Source organism: Strongylocentrotus purpuratus, unplaced genomic scaffold, assembly GCF_000002235.5.
Source record: "Strongylocentrotus purpuratus isolate Spur 01 unplaced genomic scaffold, Spur_5.0 spur5_contig_861, whole genome shotgun sequence".
NCBI classification, from domain to species: domain Eukaryota; kingdom Metazoa; phylum Echinodermata; class Echinoidea; order Camarodonta; family Strongylocentrotidae; genus Strongylocentrotus; species Strongylocentrotus purpuratus.
The window spans coordinates 3094805-3110355 of NW_022145570.1; the positions used below are offsets into that span (position 1 = coordinate 3094805).

The following is a 15551-nucleotide window of genomic DNA, read 5'->3' on the forward strand; positions in this document are numbered from 1 at the left end:
TGCCACTGGCACCACATTTGCTGGGTGAAGGCGTAACAATCAGGTCTGAAAATTATGGATGGATAAGAATACTAATACCCAAGAGCTTACCTGAAGGTTTGCAGCAGATGAAGATTGCTTATTACCCTGAGGTGAGACGCTTTGTGGAACACCTGGGGAGCTTCTTTTAGGAGACGGTATTTGCCTCGAGGTGGAACCAGTCCTTGTTTGCGACGCGGGTTGTACAGCAGGTGATCGTTGGCCAGGTCTCTGGGTGGCATTTTGTGAAACAAGATTTGGGTACCACTTTGCACTTGTCTTGTATTTGCTGATACTGTCCCTGAAGCTGCAGGTGCGGTTATACTGCTGCTGCCTGCAGAAACACTTGTTGCTCTTGAAACTACTGTATTTGGTGAAGAAACTGGAGGTGAGTTGACAAGTGCGTGAGGCGATCTAGTGGTCAGTGTTGTGTGCTTGCTGGCAGGCTGTGCATCCTGTTGTTTGTGCGGACTAGGTGCAGACGGTTTGGCAGGTGGATCAGGTTCATCGGTAAGATCTATTACTTCCGGTTCATCCTGAACCTGCACAGATTTGGTTGGCTTGCTGACCAAGGAGTCCTTGTTGGTCTGAGGACCAGTGTCTTTGGATGTTTCAGGCACCTTTGTGGATGCAGTGTTTGTGGAGTGCTTGGGTGATCCAGGAAGCTTTGATGAATCGGTGGCTGAAGGCACATTGGTCTTCACTGAGGATTCTGATTGTGCCTTAGAGGGGGATGCAGCATGAATAGCACCTGCAGTGCTGGTAAGTGATTTGCATGGTGATGGAATGGCTTGTGAAGACGTCGCTTTAGAAACTGAAGACAGGTTAGCGTTCCCTGTGTTAGAAGGTGTTGGTTTGGACGAACTAGTCTCTTGTGGTCTAGATGCAGCAGTGGCAGTTCCTGAGGCAGTGATTGCAACATTTGGTCCCTTCGTTGACTGTGGAGAAACACATAAAGGGCAAACAAATGACACAACTTAAAGCATGCAAAGTGATACCCCTAAACAAAGAACATTGTTTATTTCCCCCAGTTTTATTGGGTTTTTTGTTAATAATTTTCTCCAAAAAGAAATTCCTAAAACAAGTGATAGATTCCACAAATAGTCCACTACCAATGAGTTTTTGACTATTAAGGGGCTGGAGAGAGGATTAACCACCCCCAATATTGTTCTATTTATAGGTCCATACAAAAATTTCCACAATTTGCTTTCACAACCTATCATGAACATAATGTAATCATTATGATATTGCTCAATCTACATGCATGTTCATAAATTGTTCATCAATATGCTTTCGTAAAGTCTATCCTTCCTGGCTGTGAGACCATTGACATAACCCAACCGTTTAGGACGGTCGTGCTACGGCAAAACAATGTATTTACACTTAGCGTCTTTTCCAGTAAGGTTTAAAACTTTACAGAAGTACAGTTCTATCGGTAGTTTTGTTAAATATTTCGTATTCTGACTGAGAATAAATGAAGAGGTCATTGTTATGTACAATCAAAAATAATGCTACAAAGTCCCACATATTCAAATAATTTGCATAAATTAAAACATACATTGTTTTGCCGCACTAACCAAGCGAAAGCTATGGCAGAACAACGTATGTCTTGATCAATGATGGGAGCTGCTACGGCAAAAATCGGTGCATTGGCAGAATAGCGTAAGTGTACAAACTAATGCATTTTTGACAAAGTTAGCATCAGCACATTTGCTTTCGTCTGTGGAAGTGTTTGTGCGTAGTGAACGTGCACACTCACTTTTCCAGGGTCTCTATACACAAACTAAACTGTACTGTTAAGTGGAGAAGTGAGCACAGCAAACAATGTATTGCCTTTAACATTGTTTTGCCATGAACACCATGGGTGTGTGTTGAGTAGGGGCCTGTGTATCGACGTTTATTCTGGAGAGGGGGAGCCATATTTCAGTGATGGGGTGCATTGGAGTATTAATATTTCATTGGGAGTTAGATTATACTTGTAAAATGTCAAATACGTTAAAAGTCAATTAAAAAAATAATTTTTTTGGCTATATCACGGCCAAGGATTAAACCTACACCCCCTTTGTTCTAGCATTCACTGACATTTTCGAAAAGCTCAGACTAACAATAAATATAATCATTGAACAGGATGATGCAAGCTACATGGCACTAGTACTTTAACTAAACCACAAAACAAAAGTAGGAAAACACAGACTTTAGTAATTAAAAAAAAGTACATCCTGGGTAAATATTGTTAAACCGATGGGGAAATCCAATAAATGTAAAGACTAATAATAAAAAAGAGGGCATGTGCCTTTTCTTCTTAACATACATGGATACAATATATGAACTGAAAGCAGAATACATGAATCCTCTCTTACAGTGTGATACATTCTGTTTATACCATATTGTAAGAAGATCTTTGCTCCAAGTATCCTAATCAAGCTTTCGCTTGAATTAAAAGGGAAAAAATTGATGTTGTATGGTAATTTTGTTTTACGATAACAATTATGCAATGAAGTTCTCCTCCTTTGAGAATACTAACGGACAACCAAAAAATTACTTTTTTTTTTACGAGGGCTGTTTTCAGATTTTCCCTTAAAAAAATAGCCCCCCTTAATTATTTTGCGGTGGCTATTTTGGAGCTCAGGGGGGCTTTTTTTTTTTAAAGGTTGTATTTTTTTTAAAAGCGGTTTTACCCAATTAAATTCCAAGCAAAGGCAAATATAGATACAATTATAGCGTACATATGTCATGTAGAGTATTGCAGACATTCAGATACCCATGATTTATTCACTTTGTGTTAAACGTGTGGCTTTATGATTTACATATACATGTAACTAAAACAAAAGGAGTGTTTTGTTTAACTGTTCGTTTTTCATATCCTAAGAAAATATTATCACTGACACGCGGGCTAGGAATTAATTTGTTTATGGGGGCTACTTTTCCCCATTGCCTAAAAAAAAACCAAGGGGCTACTTCCTTAAAGCCATATTGTAAGCTGTAACAATAAGTTGTGTTTTTCCTTAGCCATCATACTACTAGCAACCAAATTGGTAGGTAATATGTTATTTAGGCTTTTTTTCTGTCCCAAATTTAATTGTTATCATGGACAATGCAATCCCATTAAAAAAAAATGTAGACCAACTCCCTTTAAAATTGTGTTATTTAGACCATTTATAACCATTAAATGTGAGTAAATATTTTTACTGTTGTCCCACATACCGATGTAGGGTCTATTTGTTATGCCGAAACATGCAAAATCATGGCCTTATTTTTTTTTTATAGACTCTAATTCTAAAGGCCAATCCAAAGCTAGTTTCATTTCGTAGACAGAAATTGATGTCATCATCACTCATGACAATTGGCCTGGCATCGATCGTATATAAATAATTTAATTTAATTAAACAGTTGTAAGAAAGATTCTGAGGAGTAGGAACATCCTTTATATATTTATTTACGGTTTTTTTATAACAAAATTCAATTTCTGTGTACGAAACTTGCTTTATACCGATTTTACAGGGAAAAAAATCCGTCATTGATTTTGCACGTTTCGTTATTACAAATATATCAGTATGTGGGACAACAGTAAAAATATACTCGCATTTAATGGTTTTAACTTATAAATAACACAATTTTAGACGGAATAACATTTTTTTTAATGGGATTGCATTGTCCATGATAAAAATTAGGGCCATAAAAAAGACTAAATAAACATATTACGTACCAATTTGGTCGCTAGCAGTTGAGCTCTCGTCACTCGCAAATACTTATTTGCTTCATTACAAGGAGCGTGCGGCCGCGCGCTGGAGCTGAGCTAGTACGTTTCTGTGTATTGTGAACGTGTGCAAACTGCGTATGCATTCATGCTGTGCACGAAACTACATCGGGGCCGGTGGCCTGTCCGGCCGCCGGGGGCTTAGGCGCAGCTCAGGCAGGTGGATACCGCTGTAGATCTAGCTACAGTAGGTACGACCGCCGATCCGCTGCAACTCACAAAACTTTTAAAATGTTGATGGAAGTTTCTAGTTTTGGAGTTGGTAGTTGGAACGGAGATTTCACTCAGACACATCAATAAATTGGTTTATTAATTCATAGGGAATATCAATTCATGGCGGGGGCGATTTTTCAAGATATATTGATTTTTTTTCGCCCTCGTCTTGATTTTTACCGTGGCGATTTCAGAGGTTTAGGGGGCGAATCGCCCGTCGCCACCGTGTATTTTTTTCGTTGCTAACGGACTCTACCTAGCATTTGATGGTTTGCCTTGCTTATGGCAATACCCTGCAATGGCAAGTCAAACATGATACCAATTAATTCATCACTCACATACAAACATTTCACTCACCATTGATTCAGTGGATGTAGTATTAGCAGCAGGGGAATCGGTTGTCTTACTCCCAGCATGTGAGGTGTCCATAGGGGAGTCTCTACTAACTGTTTGGTTTGTCTTTGGGGTCAAGGCTGTTGCACCATCGGATGAACCAGGTTCTTCTGTGGACTCGTTGGTAGTAGATGTCTTCATTGGTGAGGCTACAACCGGAGAGGACTTTCCTGAGGAGGGAGCGTCAGATGAAGTCCCAGCTTCACTTGCTCCAGATAAGTTCTGTAAAGCAATCCATTGAAAAGGGCGTGACTAACATGAAAACTCTTTGACCATGTGTGATTTATAAATTAACTGATACAGTCAAACCTACTTTAGTGACCACCTGTCTACAACAAGCACATTTTTTGTTTCCCTTAAAAATTGTTTCTCATTGAAACATGTACTTAAGGAACCTGTCTACAAAGACCACTTTTTGTGTTTCCCTTGGGCGGTCGCTATAGACAGGTTTGACTACCTCCATTCAATGAATAGAAAGATGTGGAGAGAAGAGTAGAAATTGATCTCTCAAGTACTCTGAAATTAAGCATTTTTGCTTGTCAGATCTCTAAGGGGGACCTAAAGTTTTACATACCACCCAAGGGACTTGGCAGTCAAATGAATGTCTTATCCAAGCGCAATGGCCCAAGGAATTGGATCTGGAACCCAGATGATCACTTCTATGAGAATTTCCTGGCTATACAATCAAATTGTGGTTCACTTTCTAACAATCTGAAACAAAAAATTGAATAGTGCACAAATTACAAGGAGCATTTTCTCTAACTTTCCAAGGAGAAATTCCAGAATCATCTTAGGTAAATTTCTGTTTCTAAACAGCACAAAACCTGAATTATTTGATAAATGATAGGTCTTGCCAAATCTGGGTCCACTTTCATTCACTATTTCAAAACAAAAACTACAAGTCTTCAACAAATTTGCTCACACCCAAAACCAATCACAGGCAAGTTCGGTAAGTTACATCAATTTTTGTAACTTGATCTTGACTGAAAGTGTTATGAAACGGAGCCCCCCCCCCCCCCCCCCCCCCCCCGTCAGGTTCAAGGGTTTCTCCTACCTTTTGTCTCTGCATGACCTTGTTTAGCGTAGCTTTGAAGACCTTTCTCTTGGATTCCAGGTTTGTTGGTTTAAGAGTTCCAGGAGAGACAGGATCGCTGTTAGACCTTGAGGATGTTGCTGCAGCAGAAGGTGAACAGTCTGAGGTAGTCTGAGTTGGTGGTGGTCCTGATGATGATGCAGGCGCATCGGAAGAACTAGTAGTACCCTGTTCAGTTTCCTGTCAAGAGCATGCAAAAGATTAAATGTCAAGGATTTTCCAACAACTATGTCAATGAACTGGTTGACTAAGAAAAAGCAATAAATTATGAGGAACTTGATTTAGCAATTCGACCCTTTATCGAATGACGAAAAGTGCTATTTGGCCTACATAAACAATTACCTGGTAACAAACAATATGTAAAATGCTCAAGATCAAACTGTTTACCACCTGCTACATGTATGTCAATGTTGCCACAACAGACCTACAACCAGTGGAACATTCCATATATTGATTATTGAATGTCAAAGAGTGCTTTTTTGTCTTGCAGTGAAGTCAGAAGGTGTGATCCCAAAGTGATCCAAGATGATGCCTGTGACAAGATAGGTAAATCAGAAGATCTAAAGGTACCCTTTTCAATCCCCTAGCGAAACATCAATGTAACTTCAGTTAGTCTCAAAGAGCTTGTCTGTTAATCATAGACAGTGAGAGATATCAGGTTAGGAGCGTTTATAAATACTCCTTATCATTTTCCAGAGCCCTTTGTATAGGGGTCTTACAGCTCTTGTTGTATGGTACTCTTCATCATTCTCTATTTACGGTTCCACAATCATCATTCTTACCATAGCTTCTTCTTCTTGGGAGGGCGTTTCCTGGGGTGCTTGGCGGGTTCCCCCTTTCTTCTTCCGTGAGAGCTTGGTTTTATGCGTAAAAGTCGTCTGTGACCCAACGTTCTGCTTCTCAGCCACAGACTTCTGTATGGTGATAAATAATAATGATAGTAAGGTAGAGTGGCTTCTTGTATAGCAATGATCACTCTACAACCCTTGTGCTCCACTGATCGTTCTTGCTCCTCTCAAGGAATCAAGTCCAATTTACTTCACCTCGGTCAAGAGTGGCCATAGCAGATTAATACCTTGCCAAGGGACATTGGCGCAATGGCCGAGACTTGATTGGGACTCGATTGGGGTTGGATTGCGATTGCTATTGCTTTCTTACAATTATGAGGAAAAAACCAAGTGATGACATATGGTCTTTTGACATCCTCCGTAAGTAGTGTGGGAGGACTAACAAAACAGTATTTATTACTTTTTCCCGATACCTTGTCAGAACATTTTTGCTCTGGGCAATTTTTTGTTGTTGGTATTGTTTGTATATTTGAATGTTTGTATTTTTTTGTTGGGGGGGGGGGGGGCTGATTTCCTATGCTTTGGGTTAACACCAAGGGTTTTATGCACTAGCAAGAACCATGTACTAAGAACAGTTACCAAAGATAAGAAACCACTTAGGTTCACTCACCTCCTTCACCTGGAGGGCAAGATTTTCATACTTGCATTCCAGCTCTTCATAGTTCTTTTTCCAGGTGACGGTTTCCTGCTGCCAGTGGGCCTGGGCTTCGTACATGACGTTAGTCTTCTGGTTGAAGGTCTGGACTAACTTCTCATACTTTTCCTTGATTGACTGAGCAAACTCCTTCCACTCCTTCATGGGCAAATAAAACAAAAATTAGTAATGATAAAAATAATAATTATAGTTTATAGGCGTTTCTATAGCGCCGTTTATCTAGAAATTCTATTCCGAGGCGCATTAATTATTATCCCGGCTGTAGCCTAGCTGCCATTACAGCCCTCCAGCATTTCAAATAATTAATTCCTGCCAGGTACCCATTAACCTCAAGGACAGGTTCCATGATATGGGAAATGATGACAATGGCAGAAGATGGCTACACAAATATTAAAGATGGTAAAGGAAAGACGATATCATGTCATTTAATACCCAACATTATAAAAATAGGCTTGCCAAACAGCTGTTCTGAAACATTCAATAGAAGATGTAAATGTCAAATCAATGCATATGTGACTCAAGTGCTGTAAATATAGCTTTAGTGTAATATGAAGCAACATGCAAACTACAGCTTTAACCCTTACTGTACTGGGAGGCCCCCCCCCCCCCCTTTCGGAGATCGCGCCGCAACCGCTCGGAATTTTGAATTGTCGTTTCATGACTTTTTTCCCTCAAGTCTTACGCACATTTTGATAACATTTTCGTCGAATCGGGTATACCTGTAAGGTGTTACATAACAATTGATATGCACATGTCATCAAAAAAGTGCTATAATTGCATATATTCATGTACAAGCAGAAATGTGAAGACATGAATTGATATCAAATTGCTTTTATGTTTCTCAAAGTAACTTGATGTATTTCAGAATGAAAGAATGCATTAGAAATAAAACAATAGATATAATAAGAAATAAAAAACAATAAAATACAAAAGAAAATAAATAGTTGAAAATCGTATCAAATTTGCATAAATTATCATTATTAATTACATCAATAACTACATGTATTTTGTGTTAGAAAAGAAGTTTCATATGAATACTGAGTTTCAACATTCAAAAAGTGGAGTCTGACAATTTTTGTAATGATTCTAGTTCCCTATATATATTTCCAGATTTGATATTCATGAATGTGTATTCATAATTTATGCAAATTAACCTATGCATTTTCAAATATCATAAAAATAATGAAACCTCATGAATTTAAGATGAAGGAAACATTTATTCAATACATTTTCAAGATTCTTCACATGTCTACGGACAAATATGTTGAGTTTTCTATAAAATGCATAAAATTAGCATTTTGCATAATTAATTAGGCTATAACGACAAAAATTTGCATATAAGGAAAAAACTAATTATACCATCTTGTTCCTTACGTAAATATCTACAAACATGCAAATTTTCGCGTTCATCGGACATTCGACGGCCGAGATCATAGTCAGAGAGTGCTCGAAATAGCCCAGTACAGTAAGGGTTAAAGGACTATTACCAATCTTCTTTTTCATACTCCCATTTCTCTCTGGTCTTCAATCCTTTAATGTATCTATACATGTACAGGTTAATTTGGGGGATGTGATTTTATGTTTCCTTATAATAATAATAAATAATAATAATAATAATAATCTAATAGTCCACTCCAAATTTTATTAAACCGAAACGGAAATTCTTTTTGCCCAATATTTAATATATTACTAATTTTTGTCACTACAGTCCCCTTTAAATGTCAGCTGAAGAGGAAATATGTCATGCCAAAACAATAACAATTGTATTACAGATAAGATATATTTGACATTTAAGCTTTTAACTATTAACTCATTAAAAAATGTGATGTCATTAAAGATTTGGTTGAAGTGGAATCACAGCTGAAAGCGTATATGTTTGGCATTTAAAAAAACAGATATCTTACACTGTGGGTAAAGATGACAGGTTTCTTATTTGCATCCGAGTCTGCAGTTTCTCCAGTGCCCGGAATCTCGATACCTGTAGAGAGATTAGTACATTTGGTCAACATACTTCATATTTAGCCTAGGCCAAGGACAAAAAACCCTAGCTCTTAAATCTCAAATGTGTTTTTAGGGGTGTTTGTTTTGTTTCCAATCTTGATTTGATCTTTATAGATCGGCTCAGTGTGAAAAAAAGATAGTAATACATCAGCTGCAGCACCAAATCCGATACCAGACAATAAAAAAATTACCTTGATTGGCCAAGGTTGGGAGTATGGGTAGAGTCGGTTTGGCAGTGTGACCAAGGTATTACAGGCAACTAAAAGTTTCTGGTGTAGCACAAAGAATTTAAGTTTGAACACCTTGGATAAATTTCAGTCACCAACAAAGCTTTTCATAAACAGTGTAATTTGTAGATGAAGGGAATTTTGGTAAGGCCACCCAAAGGGGATTCAACTAAACTTCAAGGGCTAAGTAATATGATCTGTCCTTTGAAGTAAAAAAATTGTACAAACAAAATCTTCCCTGATGAGATTTTTAAAGGATTTGTTCTTTCACAAAAGCTCGTTTTTATTTCCAAATATTTTTGTTGAGCTTTTTAGAGGCAGCTTGGTAATAGCTCCTTTGTATGTTGTCATGAGGAAAGTTACAGATGTTAAATGTCAATTTAGAGGACCTAGGTATAAAAGCACAACGTTAATTTGGTTGGATCGTTGAAGTTGCTTATTTGACTCATGCTTTCCTTTCACTTAATCACCAAGGTGATCCATTCAAAAGATACATTCAGATTAAAAGGGCTTGTGCCATTTCATACAAAAAGCTTCATCTTGCTTACACTTTTACAGGGACAAAGAGACAAGTTTAATGTCCGGAAAGAACAATTACAGGATTATCAGATTAGGATAGACTTTAGCATATATTGTACATCCAGCTAAGACTCTATTGACCACTTTTCTTAGAAAAAAGTCATTATTTTCCCAGAAACTGCAAAGAACCAAAAGATGTGTACAACAAAAGCTACATGTAATGGGCTAGAGGAATAATGCAACCAGATAAGCATACATGTACAGTGTACATCCTTGTTTGTATCAGTCTATTTTAATTTGAACTAATAGTACTGTACTTCAGGTACTTACATGTCCACTTCCAGTGTATACGGTGCATGCATTCATATGTTCATAGCTCATTCAGTAAATACAGAAATTAACAAAAACCAAGAATTTGTTACTGGACTTAGTTGACATAAAAACTGCAGATGACCAGTACTCTACCAGGAATACAAAGATGGTTATTACGTAAATCTCTGTGTATAAGACGCACCCCTATTTTTTTGCCCCCCCCCCCCCTAAAAAAAAAAAAAACTCAGTGTTAAAAAAACCATGCGAGAAGGACCTTTATTTTACTGAGGTGCAGTTTAAGGCGCCGATTTGTGTAACAATGTCGTTTTTAAAACTAAAGAAGACGGACAAATTTTCCTCTTTATCCAAACATAAATCCAGCCATACAGGAAGTGTTGTTCTAGTTTCTGAGTGGTGAGTCAACACAAAATGTATGACAGAGCTGGGAGACATTGCCAGGCACAGTGCCAGGTGGAGGGGCATAAATCAACACTTAAAAAACTAGATGGAACTTCGACTGCGCACAGTCGAAAGTGATGCCTCCGTCATAGAGCAATTTTACAAACCAAAACGGAAGAAATATTTCAAATTCAAGTTCGGTTGTAATCCATTAACAGGTTCTCAGAATATCGTGATTACAAGCTATTTCTCACATGTATGACCCTTTGATCTTTGAACTCATGACCCCAAATACAAAATACATACATGTCTTGAGTTTGATGGTAATCCATCCATCAGTTCTAATGATAATGCAATCACAAGCTATTTTTGCATACATAATGAGCCCTGTGACCTTTGACCTCATGACCCCCAAATCTAATCAGTTCATTGGCTCTGCAAGTTACATACATGACCAAAGTTTGGTAGGAATCCATCTGTCTGTTCTTGAGATAACGCGATCACAAGCTATTTTTGCATACATAATGAGCCCTGTGACCTTTGACCTTCGACCTCGTGACCCCCAAAATCTAATCAGTTCATTGGCTTTGCAAGTTACATACATTCCCAAAGTTTGGTAGAAATCCATCAGTCGGTTCTTGAGATAATGCAATCACAAGCTATTTTGCATACATGATGAGCCCTGTGACCTTTGACCTTTGACCTCGTGACCCCAAAATCTAATCAGTTCATTGGCTCTGCAAGTTACATACATTCCCAAAGTTTGGTAGGAATCCATCAGTCGGTTCTTGAGATAACGCGATCACAAGCTATTTTTGCATACATAATGAGCCCTGTGACCTTTGACCTCGTGACCCCAAAATCTAATCAGTTCATTGGCTCTGCAAGTTACATTCATGACCAAAGTTTGGTAGGAATCCATCAGTCGGTTCTTGAGATAACGCGATCACGAGAACGGGACGTACGTACGTACAGACGTACGGACGGACGGACAACCCAAAAACATAATGCCTCCGGCTACTTCGTAACGGAGGCATAAAAATAAATAAAATAATAATAATAATAATAATAATTATTGTATACATGTATAAGACACACCCCCGACTTGAGATTATTTTTTTTTTGGCGGGAAATAGGTGCTTCTTATACATGGACATTTACAGCAGTGCTAATTTCAACAGACGTATGAAGAGAAAGAGTTAACTCCTTCACAAGCACTATACAAAGTACAATGTTCAAAGGACACAAACAAACTGAGCTCACCTTCGATGATATCTGCAGTTTCTGTGCGACTCTTCTTAGAGACCGGCCCTTCCTCAGCATCCTCGCTATCTTCTGTCAAGGTCCGCTTCGAGGAGGAGGAAGGCTGATCTGAGACTACCTGCTGAAGCACATCTTCACTCTGGGACTCTACCCGAGCTATGGCCAGTTCAGAGACCTCAGAGACCTCCTGTGATTCTGGGAGTTCAGAGACCTGAGAATCCTGTGGTTCTGGGGTTTCAGAGGTGTCCATCTTTTCTGGTTCTGGGTTGTACAGTTCAGAGATCATAACAGGCTCATCCTCCAAGAGAAGGTCATCATCGACAGAGTCCATATCACCAGGTTCATGAGGTCCTAAGTCAACGCTACCATCACTCAGGTCTTCAACGTCTCCGACCGAGTCACCAACCTTGGCAAGGGTTGAATCATCTTTTTTGGATGCTTCTTCAGATTGCTTGGGAAGGGAACTAGCCGTTTGAAGAATTTCATCACCTACAACAGGGCTATTTACATAATCAGATTTCTCAGGAGGAGAAGTTATCTTAGAGGAGTCATCTAAGACATCATTGCATATATGGTCAGTGTCATCGGCTGCAGGTTCAGTGGAAACTAGAAAGGGCTGGGTGTCCCCACCTATGCAATGAAGATCATCGGATTGTGAAGCTTGTTTATCATCATCCATCATGTCCACAGCTATGCAGTCTGCAACATTGTTGTTTCCTGTACATGGTGCACTAAGTTTTGGTACATGTATAATATTGTCTTCACAGACCTCCTTTCCATCAACTTTTGGCACAGTGTCTGGGATTCCTGAAGACACTTGACCTTCAGTGTTGGGGATTTCTAAACAGGTAGAAGTGGCAACAGAACCGTCATCCACTTCCCTCTGGTGAGAGTCTGCTTGGTCAGTCACTTTAGTAGTGTCAATCGGACTCTCCACAGAACTGTTGGAGCTTGATCGTGATCCTACCCTGCTGCTGGGAGATGAAGTCTGAGGCGAAACCTTTCCCTTTAACAGATTCTTCTTCAGTTTCTCTGTTATCTTTAACAGCCCCTTTCCTGTTATCTTCTCAACATCGAGACTCCTCTTAGGGTCATCAACCTTCACAGCATCCCTGGTTTCAGAAGTTGCTGCCTCATCTGATGTCATATTCTGGACTTTATCTCCTTGCTCCACATCTTGACTGTTCTGGAGTACACTTTCCTCAGAGGTGACCTTTTGTGCTGAAGCCTTGTCATCAACTTTGGAGTGTAGCTCAGAGGACATTGTCAGATTTCCACCTGATGTGCTGGCATTGCTCGGAGATGGTGTCAATGTTTTGGCATCACCTGTCCCTGTCTTAGTGGAACCTAAAGGTATATGAAAGAAAGAAAACACATGTATTGTTTAATCATAAAAAGAAGAGCACTGCCAATGCTGTAGGTCACCATACTGCACAGTTGACTTGAAAGGCAAGTTTGAAATTGGGGGCATGAAAATTTGAAAGGGGAAAATTATCATTAGAATTTTTTTGTCCATATCAGTCACACAGCGTTTAGTAGCACTTCACATTCTTCACAACGGAATGCTTGAAGAATAATTAGCAATGTTCAGCTTTAATTGAATAGTTGTATTTTGAAAGATATACTCCCTACCCTTTGGTAAAACATGTTAATCATCAACCTAGACTCTAGGTATAGGGTAAAGACAATACATGTTACGGGGTGGTGCCAACATATTTTCCACAAGGTTTTTTGTTTCATGTCATAAGGTTCTTCCCAGTACTATTGTAATTGTTAAATGAAAATAAAGACATTAATCAATCAATAAGTTCACACTTTGAGGACCCTCTGAACTATTACTTCATGGATCAATTCAATTTCAATTCATCATGTAATTCCTATTGATTCAGGTAAATCTAGTAGAGTACTACAATGTATCAAGTAAAAGGCAAGCTCACCTTTGTCTTGTGAACTTATTTCTATTATGTTGTCCTCTGTGTCTGATAGAACTACGATGTCGTCAACCGGGGGTGGTGTAAAAACCTCTTTTATTCTTGAGGTATCATCATTTGTAGGCACCGATGCATCCTTTCCTTCCACAACAACGATGGGACTTCCTTGATCAGAGTCTCTCTCACCAGATTTTGTTTCTTTCATACCCATCCTTGCAGTAGGTCTACTTGAGGCATTGCTGGCAGCTGGTGGGTTTTGATCGCTTTGTGACCGCAAGAGAGCTTGTTTCTTCAGCATGTCACTTTTCTGTGTCCTGCTCACACTGGATGATGGAACACTCTTCCTGGCACTGTGGACTCTCCTTGGACTTGTGGATGCACTTTCAGCTTCTCCTGATGAACTGGTGGCCTCTGTTCCTTTTGCTGAAGGCTTTTTCCCATCTATGTGCTTTGGTATAGAAATTTCAGTTCGGTGAGGGCTTCCTTTGTGATTTTCCCCATTACCAGTTGTTGAAGTCTCTACATTAGCATCTTCAGAATTTTCGGCCGACATTTCCTTGTTTTCTACTACATTAGCCTTAGGTGAATAGCTCCTAAGTGATTCTATCTGCTGTGACATCGTCAATACCATTTTCTTTTTATGCTTATTAGTATTTGGCTTTGCTGTCGCAGTTGGAGTTTTCTGGGTTGCTTTGCTTTCATGAGAATTTGAAAGACCTTGTGAGTCTGCAGGAGAGCCTGCCTTGTCCTTTGATGAGGTAAGGGTAAGTGTAGTCCTGTCGTTATTTAATACATTCTCTTTGGGTTCCTTATTCGATTGATTAGAGTCCTCTTTCTCACAAGCATTCAGTGATACTGCATGATTGCTCTGTTCAGCTATGCCAGCTCTCCTGTACGTTGATGCTAATGATTTAGAAGACTGTTCATCCAAACTGGAACCACTCAGGTGCCTCCTCTTCTCGGCATGTTGATCAGGGTACCTCCCAGGGCGATCTTGTGACCCAAGTGATGATTCCCTATCTCCTGGAGGAAATCTCTCAAATCTACCTTCACTAGATGCTATCCTCCTTTCCCCCATAGCTTCGTCAGGATAAGACGATGCCCTCCTTCCAAAATGTTCCCTGGAATTATTATAGTCTCTGCCATACGGGTCTCTGCTCCCTCGGTTTCCATAATTGCCGCGCGGAGACCAGTGCCTTCTTTGTTCAAACCGATTATCTTGTCCTCTGCTTCTATAGGGACCAGGATACCTCCCATCAAATTGACCCTGCTTATGGTAGTCTCCATAGGAATTGTTTGAAAAGCCGGATTCCCTGGATTGAGGAATGTGGCGATACCCCTTATCCCTGGGGTCGGGTCGATTCATTTTACTCCCGCCTTTTTGAGTTGCAGTTGGCATCGATCGATCTGATGTAAACAAAAAGATGAAAAACAAGTTAACGCAAAGCGTAGCATCTCCTCGCCGGGTACAGATGGCCTATACAGTACGTCAGAACAACTTACCTCTATTAGAGTTAGACTATACTATTATATTACGAGGCAAGGAAGTTAATAATACCTGGGGATTGGATGTACAGAAAGTTTACTACTTTATGGAATATGACCCATGAGAAGATCTGAAAATAAACTTTATTGTAATTGGTATGCTTGGGGATTTAAAAAAAGAATGTGAATAAAATTAGGGATTTACAGAAGAAGAAGAAGTATATTATATGAGATGGAGACAAAATTAAAGAACAGTGAAATGCAACATGTAAATTTGGTCTACAGTTACAAAGTTCTATCAAAATCCACCAAACAGAAACCACATTTTAGCTTAGATTAGCAAATCTTAATTAGCAATTTTTGCATATTTAATGAGCTGTGACCTTTGACGTACTAAATAACATTACTTACAGTATAGAATGACAACCACATTTTTG

General features: G+C 39.2%; 1 protein-coding gene across 3 annotated transcripts in view; it reads right to left on the reverse strand.

The window, feature by feature from the left end:
• Positions 1–15551, reverse strand: part of LOC115929641 (mucin-12-like) — a 37372-nt gene that overhangs the window by 789 nt on the left and 21032 nt on the right. For all 3 annotated transcript variants that reach the window (XM_030999257.1, XM_030999252.1, XM_030999259.1), the window contains 8 exons: positions 13636–15036; positions 11699–13045; positions 8882–8955; positions 6933–7115; positions 6257–6388; positions 5436–5654; positions 4346–4603; positions 91–956 (listed from right to left, as the gene is read on the reverse strand). In XM_030999257.1, the coding sequence (XP_030855117.1) occupies positions 91–956; positions 4346–4603; positions 5436–5654; positions 6257–6388; positions 6933–7115; positions 8882–8955; positions 11699–13045; positions 13636–15036 (4480 nt within the window). The remainder of the gene's footprint in view (positions 1–90; positions 957–4345; positions 4604–5435; positions 5655–6256; positions 6389–6932; positions 7116–8881; positions 8956–11698; positions 13046–13635; positions 15037–15551) is intronic.